Source organism: Atta colombica, unplaced genomic scaffold (assembly GCF_001594045.1).
Source record: "Atta colombica isolate Treedump-2 unplaced genomic scaffold, Acol1.0 scaffold38, whole genome shotgun sequence".
Lineage (NCBI taxonomy): Eukaryota > Metazoa > Arthropoda > Insecta > Hymenoptera > Formicidae > Atta > Atta colombica.
This window is the reverse complement of record NW_017259490.1, coordinates 2,823,579-2,834,467: the sequence shown is the minus strand read 5'-3', so window position 1 is coordinate 2,834,467 and position 10,889 is coordinate 2,823,579. Positions and strand designations below refer to the sequence as shown.

General features: G+C 31.4%; 1 protein-coding gene across 3 annotated transcripts; it reads right to left on the bottom strand.

Annotated features, from left to right (window-relative positions):
• Positions 1 to 292: 292 nt before the first annotated feature.
• Positions 293 to 8,802, bottom strand: LOC108691061 (cohesin subunit SA-2). 3 transcript variants are annotated; one of them, XM_018198699.1, is made up of 18 exons: positions 8,243 to 8,424; positions 7,794 to 7,957; positions 7,518 to 7,696; positions 7,269 to 7,442; positions 6,998 to 7,202; positions 6,584 to 6,913; positions 5,561 to 6,509; positions 5,260 to 5,493; positions 4,963 to 5,155; positions 4,681 to 4,867; positions 3,780 to 4,084; positions 3,500 to 3,711; positions 3,222 to 3,385; positions 2,837 to 2,888; positions 925 to 960; positions 617 to 787; positions 473 to 557; positions 293 to 405 (listed from the first exon to the last, which is right to left on the bottom strand). In XM_018198699.1, exons 1-18 carry the CDS (start codon positions 8,422 to 8,424, stop codon positions 388 to 390), a joined length of 3,840 nt encoding a protein of 1,279 aa, XP_018054188.1. In that variant the 3' UTR covers positions 293 to 387. The 3 variants fall into 3 exon arrangements, with proteins under 3 accessions (XP_018054188.1, XP_018054187.1, XP_018054186.1); XM_018198698.1 differs by lacking the exon at positions 293 to 405 and adding an exon at positions 8,705 to 8,802 and having other exon boundaries at positions 446 to 557; positions 8,243 to 8,630; XM_018198697.1 differs by lacking the exon at positions 293 to 405 and having other exon boundaries at positions 446 to 557; positions 8,243 to 8,802.
• Positions 8,803 to 10,889: the final 2,087 nt, after the last annotated feature.

The following is a 10,889-nucleotide window of genomic DNA, read 5'->3' as shown; positions in this document are numbered from 1 at the left end:
ATATATATATATTGTATTATTATACATAAATAATGTAATAAACTCAATTTTAAAAACTTAAAATTTGTTTTATATGTAATAACGTATATGTTATAATGTAATATTCGTCTGTCGAAACGTATTAATACATGTACAATGAAGTAAACTCAATTCTGAAAACTTAAAATTTTTTCTTTCATGTAATAACATATAATGTTATAATGTTCATCTGTCGAAACATATTAATACTTGTTCTATACATAAAAGCTCTATGTATCTATATAAATTAAATTGAGATTAGATTTGTGTAATTTTCAAATCGCGTAGCTGCTTTGAATACATATCACAATCCAATCGTTTAAATTTAAGAATATGAGAGAGCGAAGCTTTTAATAATTATGATGTCTCCTACTCAGAATCAGATTCCTGTAATTTAATTTAAATCATGTAACTTATAGCATTATGTTCAAACTGTAATATTATTCGAACTTACCATATATTGTCCCTCAACATATCTTCCCGAGTTTCTAGAGGTTCTCCGCAATTCCCTGTGCTCTACGTGATCTTGATTTCGCCGTCTAATGAAAAATTACGTTTATTTTATAATCTCAAAATAGATACATGATAGCATACTTACGATCTTGACTGGATTTGTAAAGTTTTAAGTCTGTTATCAATATCATGTGAAGGACTCGTCGAGGTATCTTCTATGGCTGCTGTAGGAGACGTTTGCATTTCTGCGGTGTTATTATTATCATAGAAAGCATTTGTTTTGGTTCCGCGTATTACCACTTTAGTAATTGGTAATCTAAAAATGAAATGATTATATAGACATTTATTAAGTAAACTTTATAATTTAAAAATGATATTTCTATATTTCAATTGATGCATTACTTTTCTATTTATATTTAAATCAATAAAAATATGAGAAAATAAATTACTCACTGGTTTTTCCGTGGACCACGCTTTTTCTTTTGTTTACTGAAATAAAAATGCCCATTTTCAGGTGGAAGTGCAATTATTCTGATTACTCTGAGATAAAGGGACAAAAATATCAAAATTACGAGAAATTGTCAAGTGCATACATATGATCGATTTGTATAATATATTATTTAGAATTTTTTAAAAATATTCCTTTTTAATAAGTAAAATATTAAAATAGAAATAACAATATCAAGAAATGATATAAATGACACATATAGAATGACACATAGAATGACACATATTTGTGAAGTGATGGGTATAGAGAACGGCGTGTCATGAAGAGGAACATAGGCATTATTAATTTTAGGTAATATGAAGCATACAGAAATGATCAATTCTTTTATTTTGCTACATATTAATGATTAATAAAATGTTTTTTTTTTGCGCTTTTCAATGACTCTTTTTAATTTTGATAAAGTAGGATTTAGGAGCGCTGGGAATAGAAGGTCTTATTTGAAGCAATATTTATTCATATGTCTATCACACCAATTTGTATTATTAATATATAAATAGAATACAAAGATTTTTTTAAGCTTACTTGAGTTTCAATCTCGATAAAATACACACATCGTTCTCTATGCACTATTTTTTCAATTACCTCAAAAATATGATACGATAATATTATATATTTGTAATAATCTCTTATTCTAGCAGAAATGCTTTGTTGTTAAAACAAGCACGAAATATAATAGATTACATCGAAAATACAATTTTTGTCCCTTACATATAGTTTTAAATATACATGATTGATATAATTTTCATCTAAAAATATGTTCTTAAATTCTTTAAGGCCGCCTGTAACAAGCGGTTAGGCTCACTACTCATGCAAACATATATGTGTATACAAAAAATAATTTTTTTGTTTAAAATATTATGATTTTAAGTAACAATAGATATTTACAAATTAAGCACAAGCATGCAGTTATACTGCAAGCAGATCGCAATTTTTTAAATAAAAAATATACAACTTATTCCACATTCTCTCTTTCTTCCTCTTTCTCTCACACGCACACTTTCTCAATAGTGCTTTAAATTTTTTAAATTGTAAAATTATGATAATTATAAAATTTCGTATTTTAACATATCAAAATAATAGAGTTTTTAACAGTATACATCGATTCATCATACATAGAATTCATTCTTTTTCATAAATTTATCATAGCAATGAGTCGTAACATACTAAAGTTTTACGAATATATCATAAAATTAATAAAGCATTAATGAAAAAATGGCAGTAAAATAAAAATATTATTAGTAATGGGACTGCTACCACTATTTCTACAGAACTACATTTTGCAAGCAACATTACTATCTTATAGCAATAATAAAAGAAGCACATTAGTATGTGCATAGAATTTGCGCACTTTTAGTTTTATAATGTTTTATATTGTCTACATATATATTATATATAATATTCTAATATAATATTTTTTTGTTAAACTTATTATTATTATCTTAATTATAATTACAAATAACTTATATGTCACTAGTCGATAACAAAGAAAATTTATCAAGCACTTGAATATTATTACAATAAAAATTAAATGCTTTACTAGTTGCTGCAATACAAACTATACATATTGTCCATATATAAATTATAATATATAATTATAACACATGACTTGAAATGCAAGCTATACACAATATATAATTACATATACACATATAGATAGATAGATAATATAGTTTGCATTGCAAAAGCTAAAATATTTTATTTTTATTATTTTTATATTCGAGCGCTTGCTGATTTTTTGTTATCGAACAGTTACATATAACAATTATTTTCCATTATAATTAAGATCATCCTATAACGAGTATAACAAAAAACAATATTACATTAGATTTTCTCTATATTCGGGTACTTCCAACTCACCCAGCAAGTTCGTGATCAGAACCTTCGTCAGGTTCATCAGCATCTTCTTCTTCTGCAAAAATAAATATTATTAAGACGATGAAGAAGACAGGATAATTTAAAATTAATACTTTACTCTTAATGCTTCTATAATTACAATTATAAACGCAATTATTTCTGCAATTTATGATGTTTATGTCTGTCTCAGTTCAAGTCCGAATCCAATTCTACAGCATTACATTATTTTAATCTTGCATGAAAATGGCAAGAAAATAAGAACTTTACAGTAAAAATTATGATACATTTATCAATTTCCTATTCAATTAATTTTGAAAAACAGAGTTTTGTCTCATGAATATATACACCAGAAGTACTTTTCAAAATAATGTGACATAAAATCTTTTACCTGCTAAATCTTTCTTGCGTCTTGTGTAAGCTCGTTTACTTGTAACTGGTACTTGATCAGTTTCACCATGTAATAAACTATTTCTGTATAATAATAAAGGCTGCCAATCCTCTCCTCGTGAAGATGGCATTCCAGCTTGTAGTCGTCTATCCAGAAAGTTGAGTCTACAATTGGATACATCATATTAAAACTCATAAATTTGAAGAAAAATATTGGCACAAGATTTTAGATTTAAAATATTTTTTTATTAGATATTAGATTTAAAATATAGTACTTACACTAGACGTTTATCTTGTTTGAGAAGTTTATTCGTGAATTCTGACAGTATTTCCAGGAACGGTAAATTCGGTGGTGGACCTGTAGGATCCTGTTCGATACCATCTGGAGGAGTAATGACGAATAACACTCCTGCACGATGTAAGGCCGTAATCGCTTCACGATTTTTCACAGCGTCCAAGCCAAAGGATAAAGCAAATCGTTTCGCGAGTTCCTAGACATAATTAGATTTTAGCATATTTTATCTCATTGCATTACAAATACATATCAATAGTTACATACCTTTATCGCAGTAAATTCTTCACTATTTCTGTTCACCTTGCCCTTTTCAGCCATTATCTCATTATATAAAATATTTAAGCTTTGTTGCATCGTTAATGCACAATTCGTTTTGTTGATATCTCTCGCTTTCCCTAATGTAGTTTTAATAATATCGCCATAGTCATTGTAATATTTGACGTAATGTTTAAACACATCTGCCGCAGCTTTCGTGGGAATCATATTATATACAATTAACTTGCAATAGCCAGCCAAAAAATTTCTTCGTTTATGTAGTTCTTCGATTTTAGAATGTTCATCATGTTCATCTGTAAATATAATATATGAAATAAATTCATATTTTTCAGTAAGTTATTTAATATATCATTCTTCAATTTATATTCTTCAAAAGTGCATTACTTAAAAAATTAAATTTCGCAGAAAAGAGGAAAACTATTTTTCAATTTGACAAAAAATTATTGATTAATCAAACAATATCGGCAAAAAGAATGCTTAATATGGTGACATGTTATTTTTTTTATTTTTGTTTCACAATCTTTGAAAAAAAGATCATCTTTTTTGAGCTAGGCCAATTTCTTTATAAATTACTTCACTTTTTATAATTGATAGGATAATGTTTATTTAACTCATTCATGATAACACGAAAATAAGGTTTTTTTTTAATTGTTTATTTTTTGAAGAGAGCAATATATTAATTATTCAGCTGAGACACTGAACTGTCTAATAATAGAACATTTTCCTATCAAACAAAAAATCTAGATCTAATTCTTAGTCTTACTGTCTCGCATATAAAAAAAGATATTATTTTCCACTATGATACAAATAAGAACTAAAATAAATTTTAAGATATATAATAAATAAATGCTGTATGCATGTTCGGAAAATAAAAATAAAAATAATTCACCATCTTCCTCTTCGGAGAAGACATATTCTTGTATAAATCTATTGAGCATGTTTTGCATTGCTTGATCCGGTTCATATACCAACTGATGCATCAAGGGATTAGTATGCGTAGTCAATTGATTGCAGAATACTACTAATAAGTCACATATGGTATTGTACGCAACTTCCCTTAAGATCGGCGATGATGGCTATTTAACATTACAAATATTATTTATAAAACATTTTACGTTTATAAACATTTAATGTGACTTTGTTTTCGAATTTGGGTAAAAATTATAATTACCGTGCTGCTACTATCACCACTGACAAAATGGCGCATCAAACCTATAAACGAATGCAGTCGTTCATTCAACTGTCGACATTCATTCTCGCCACGACTGCCTGAGTCCACAGCTTCCATCAAATGATGTTCGCCCCACAAAATGGCGAAAAAGCATGCGCTTATGCAGTATTTAACTGCTTTAGGTGGTAAGCATCTATGTATAAACAATTAAAATTAAAATATATTTAAATATATTTTATATATTTAAACATATTTAAACAAATATTTGTATAATTTCATAAATATAAGGAAAATTACTTTGAAGGATCCTTTGCATCTTCAATATCTTTATACAATGAATCCCATATACCCCAAGGATTCATATTGTGACAGGAATAAAATATAGAAACTTTTTTGAGTGATTGGACAACGTTAAATATTTCATCTTCGTCTGGTTCCTCATTTCCCTCAATCAAATTTCTATATTCGTCGATCGCCTCTTTATATTTATTTACGATTGAATCGATTAAAGTTGAACGAGCGACGTCACACCTATAAGAAAATAATTTGAATACTGAATGCTTTAATATGTATAATTTGAAAAAAGCGATATACATACCTAGTGAAGATAGCATGACCTTCCACGCACATGTGTTCCAATGTTTTAGACGCTGTATCTAAAACTTCGGTATCATGCATTTTTTCTACAATCCCGTGAATTTTACTTAATAAAGAGTCTAAATTCATTTCCTGTCTAGATTTTGTATAAATATCTAAATCGAAATATTGCGGGATTGCGAGTAAATTTGCCAATTTTTCAGGATCCGCTCTGTATTTATCAAGTAACAGTGGTAACGTTTGAATAAAATGTTCTGTCAATTTTTGCTTATCATCGTAAACTTGTTTAAGTTCTTTCACTGACAGAATTTTTCGAGTAGGTCCACGGCCGACCGGTGCTTCGCCCGTAGCAGCTTGTTTTATGCAACACACCATCAATTCAATGAGGGATGTTTCTTTTTGATTATCCAATGCTTCTTCATCGGGACCAGCCTCCTCCAACAAAAGATCCGTCATACATTCCCAATCCTTCATCATTTGATTAGTTTCGATCAGAGAATCAACTAGATATGCCCCGTGTTCGTGTAACTCGGATTCGATGAAGAACAGAACAAGATCACGTATAAGTGGCGTATTCGGTAATCGTTTCTTGCCACGTCTTGTCTTAACACTCGCCATAGTTACTTCGTCCAGACGGAATAAACGTTCATTCAGAAATTCACCAGCTGCCTGCGCGACCGCGCGATGTGAGGAATAAACAAGCTCATACACATGTTCGCAGTCTTTATCAGTGAGGATCTCTCTATGATGTTTCAAGATTGAGATAACGAGTTTCACAGCCTGAACCGCCACATCATATTCCTTGTCTAATGTCATTGCGACGATTCTATCTTTAAACTTACTTGTGAACAATTCGAGCTTCGTTTTTAGTTCTTCTGAGGCATACAATGGTTGTAATGCCTGTAAGCATTTTAATCTAACTTCTCCAACTTTATCATGTAAGGTCCAACCTACAAAATTCAAACACGAAAATATAATATGACTTTTATTTTCATTGTGTAAAAAGTGAAAAAATATTATGTACCAATATATTTCAAATAAGAATCATCCAAGAAATTTTGGTGGAACTTCTTCATCCAGACTCCAATTTCTGCCATACAAATCGCACGTATTTCCGGCAAGGTATCTCTGTATCTATGAACGAAAACGGATTTAAACATGTATGTAAGCATGTTCTTTATTTCATCCATATTCTCTTCCAATTCTTTTCGCTTTGCCATCAAAGATTCCAATCTGTCTGCTGCTCTTTTCTCCCGAGCTTTTTGTCTCTCTGCTTCATACTGTCGTTGCGTGTTGTCCAAATTTATAGATACAGTCAACGCAACATCTACCAAAGCTGTCATTAATTTCATGGCTACAAGTCAAATTGTTCTATTAATACACATTTTGGAGTTCACAGTAGTAAAATTTTATAAACACTCAGTTTGTTGAAGTTTACCTGCAAGCGTAGCGGTATGTCTAAACGCTCTTACTTGTGAATCTGACAGCCCAGTTAGTAAAGAAATAACATTATCCATTAAAAATTGATCATAAATAATCGAATATTGGCACTGTCGGACGAGAATTTGGACGAATTCACAAAAATTTGCACGGAACTTCTTCCACTGTTGTCCCGTCATTATCAATGGATATTCACCACTTTCCTGTAGAATAAAATTTTATAATGATAAAGTTACGATCTATTAAGCATTATAATCTGAGAAACATACTTCGTCAAATTCCTCGGTCATCTTGCGAATTATTGCTACATGTTCCATGGTCAGTTGCATCTCGGAAGTAATGCGACCTTTGCAACCACTTGCATTAATAAAAAATTGCATCAACATAAGAAGGGCGTTCTCTCTGTTACTTTTATACTTTTCTATCCAGTCGTCAACAATAGTCTGTTAAACAATATTTGTAAAAGATTTTGATACACAGCTCTTATCATGTATTTATTAATATATAAATCAATTTACCGTGAGCGACGAACGATTATTTCTAATAACATAATAAAGACTAGCTTCATCTTCTAAACTATGCGGATGGTGCGCTCTTTTATTACGTCCTCGTCCACCACCGCCTTTGCTTTTGTTGGTGGATAGTGGAACATAATCCGTATCGATTTCTTTGTACTTGGGTTGCTGCACTATGCCTCCTTTAAAAAGTCAAAGATTACAATAGATTACAATTTTTCATATTATTTGTGTGTTACAAAGTCCATAAATATTGACAAAATACATATTCATGCATACCACGCATCCTGGCACGCGTGTTTCTTGTAATCCTCATATTAGAAGCTGCTGGTGTTGCAGGAGCCTCGAATTGTGTCTGATTATCAAGATTTCCTGATTGTTCCTGATATTGCTGTTGAGTTGTACCCGGCGAACTGTAGCTCTCAGAGGAGTAATGTTCTGGACTATAAATATACAATAATTAGTTAATTTAAACTTTTATATACAATTTTGATGTAATAACTGACTGATTATAAAGAAATATATGATTATAAAGGAACATATTGTTCTTTTAAAGTGCTTTCTTTTTTTCTTCAGTTTCTGTTCTTTTTTTATAAGCAAGTAGAAGATGACATTAGAGTTATTTATTTAGCAGATAAAGTCATTTATTTCAAATACAAATGTATACTAGTTAAGTCACTAAGTCACAAACAGACTTAATAACATCAATTTGCTAATTTGATACTTACGTGGGATTGTGCAGCGGAGTCTGAGACGGAGTCTGATTGTACGGTGTATATGCATTGTAAGAGTCGTTCGCGTCCCCGCCGGAATTGTCATTCATCGGCGTCAATGGTGTCATCGGTGTATCATACTCCGGAGGCACCGGATCATCCATACGGATCCGTTTGCCTCCCCTTCTGTGCATCATCGTAACGTTCTCTAAGTTTTAATGCGTCGTTCCAGAAAGAGTTCGTGCCCCCGGGAAAACGCGCGCTCGGCCGCGATAACCGCGCGTTAAGTCGCCATAACTGCGCGCGAATCGTACTTTGCCGAGACTCTCACTAAACGTGTCGAGACGCACCATTCGGATACTTTTGACAAAGCGAAGGTTATTTCTTATGATTCTTGATGGCGCTTAAATTTAAACTTGTTTTTAGCATTCAATGCTCTTCTTTTTATATTATTAACGTCTGATTTCCGATACTCACAATCATCCGCGATGTCTCGGAATGTCTCGATATTTAACGTTTAATCGTCAATTAATGCCAAATTCCGTTACAATCGAGATAAGATGGGGACATCTTGAGACGCGTCTCGACGAATGATTTTCATTGGTCGCCTAATTGAGAATTCTCTAGATGTTTAGATTCATGAGAACACGCCCACCATTTTGTCTGAGCCCCCGCCATTTTCCTTCCAGCCGTAATTTGAATTGTCTGTCTTTTTTCTCCTAACGCTTTCAGTGACTGTGTCGGAAAGGACGGAGAATGCGCTATTGCATTATTCTTATAAAGTGCGTTCCGTTTTCGCGCTCACAGCGCTTGTAAGCATCATTTATCTTTGTTTAATATTCGATAGATCGAATAGACAACAAGGATAGTATATATGATTATAGCACGGAGCGTGAAAACAAAACACACTTCAGTCACGATCCTTCGCGCGCGATGAGGAAAAGTGGAAGCGTTTCGCGCGCGTACAAATGTGCTTACGATTGCAGAAATTTCACCTGAGTCATCCAGGTATCAATTTATTTAATTAATAATTATATTTGAGGAACAACAATCAAGTTTCGAGTCAAAGTTTCTGAACGCGGCTTAAAAATAACGAAGGTAATTTAAAATATATCTAATGCCCGTTTCTACCGTAGATTACTTTTTGTTTTTTTTTCTAGTTCTAAGAATTAGAAAAAATGAAGAGTAAATTAAATCGAGATAAAGTCAATCTACATTTGTGGAAATAAAACCAAGATTAAAATGAAACTACATTAGTAGAAATGGGCATAAAGGAGACGAAAGATCTACACTTTTGAAATTTAAAATGAGATAGATATAATACGATAGATTATATGTTTGATATTCAATTAAAGTGAAAAAGAAAATTTTAGCGGAGGAATAAATAACAAATCCGAATAAATTCCTTATAATCTGCAATTAATATATTTTGTTGATTTTCAGAATGTGATTAGCTGATTCTCCTGAAGAAATTTTGAGGATTCCCTTTCGAGACGCCGAGATCGTCATGGCGGTTATAATCTGACAAAATTATTTTTCGAATATCGGGAGGGTAAGTCTGCTATCGATGCAATAATACAAGACGCCTGCGCTCTTTTTCAATTCTTTTATTATTCATATACTTTCGTTGTTATAATGATAAGATTATACAATGATATTCTACAAGTTAGTTTTGATAAGAAATAAGAGAGGCGCGGATTCGAAAACGTTCGCGCGGACGCCGACTTTCCCGAGGAAATACGACTCTCGCGTCTCAAAGGTGACCTCAGTTAAGTCCTGATTAACTTAATCAGACCGGTAAAATTGTTTGAAACAAAAATTTCTAATTGCAAAATTCGCTAATTGTCCCTAACCTTTTTTTTTAAACAACATGTTAATAATTCAACAAAATTAATAATTTGACAAAATGATATCAAGTAACATCATTTCGTTAAGATATTAATTTTGTCGAATTATTAACATATTGTATAACAAAAGATTAGAGACAATATTATACAATTAGAAATTTTGTACTGTTAATAAGTTGATCACCGATTAAGTTAATCAAATTTTTAATTTGCCCTTAAGAAATTCCCCAATTATAACATTCTCCTCACCTAAATTTTTAATATCATATTACTTTGGTTTTATTAAATAATTTTATATTGATCTTTTTACGCGTACAAAATCAATGCTTAAAAAATTGCAATTCTATATATTTTTATGTCATATTAAATCATTATAAAAAATCAATTATAATACTCATAATAACTCATACAAATTACAATACATTCACAAATTATGATAATGATCTCTGCGAACTAATTGATGTACAATTCATAATCAAATTAATCGACATTAATATCAGTAATCAGGTTTAAAGTGTAGGCGAAAAGTCGGCATTTTTGAAACGTAAAGCGAACATCGATCAGTTAATCTGTGGTACAGAGTAAGAAATATACAAAGCGAGCATGTCTCGTTTTCTTCTCTCGTGCCGTATTCATTTAATTGCCTACCTTTTTTCTAAACCTATACGGTTTCGCGAGTAGTGTTACTTTCTTCCTTTCTTTTCGCGCGTTTGCATTTATCGAAATCGTCACCGTCATCGCTAACGGTAAACACGCCGCGAAATCGCCGTGCGAACGGAATTCTTAAGGCAGTCGTTATTAAGTACTACGATAAG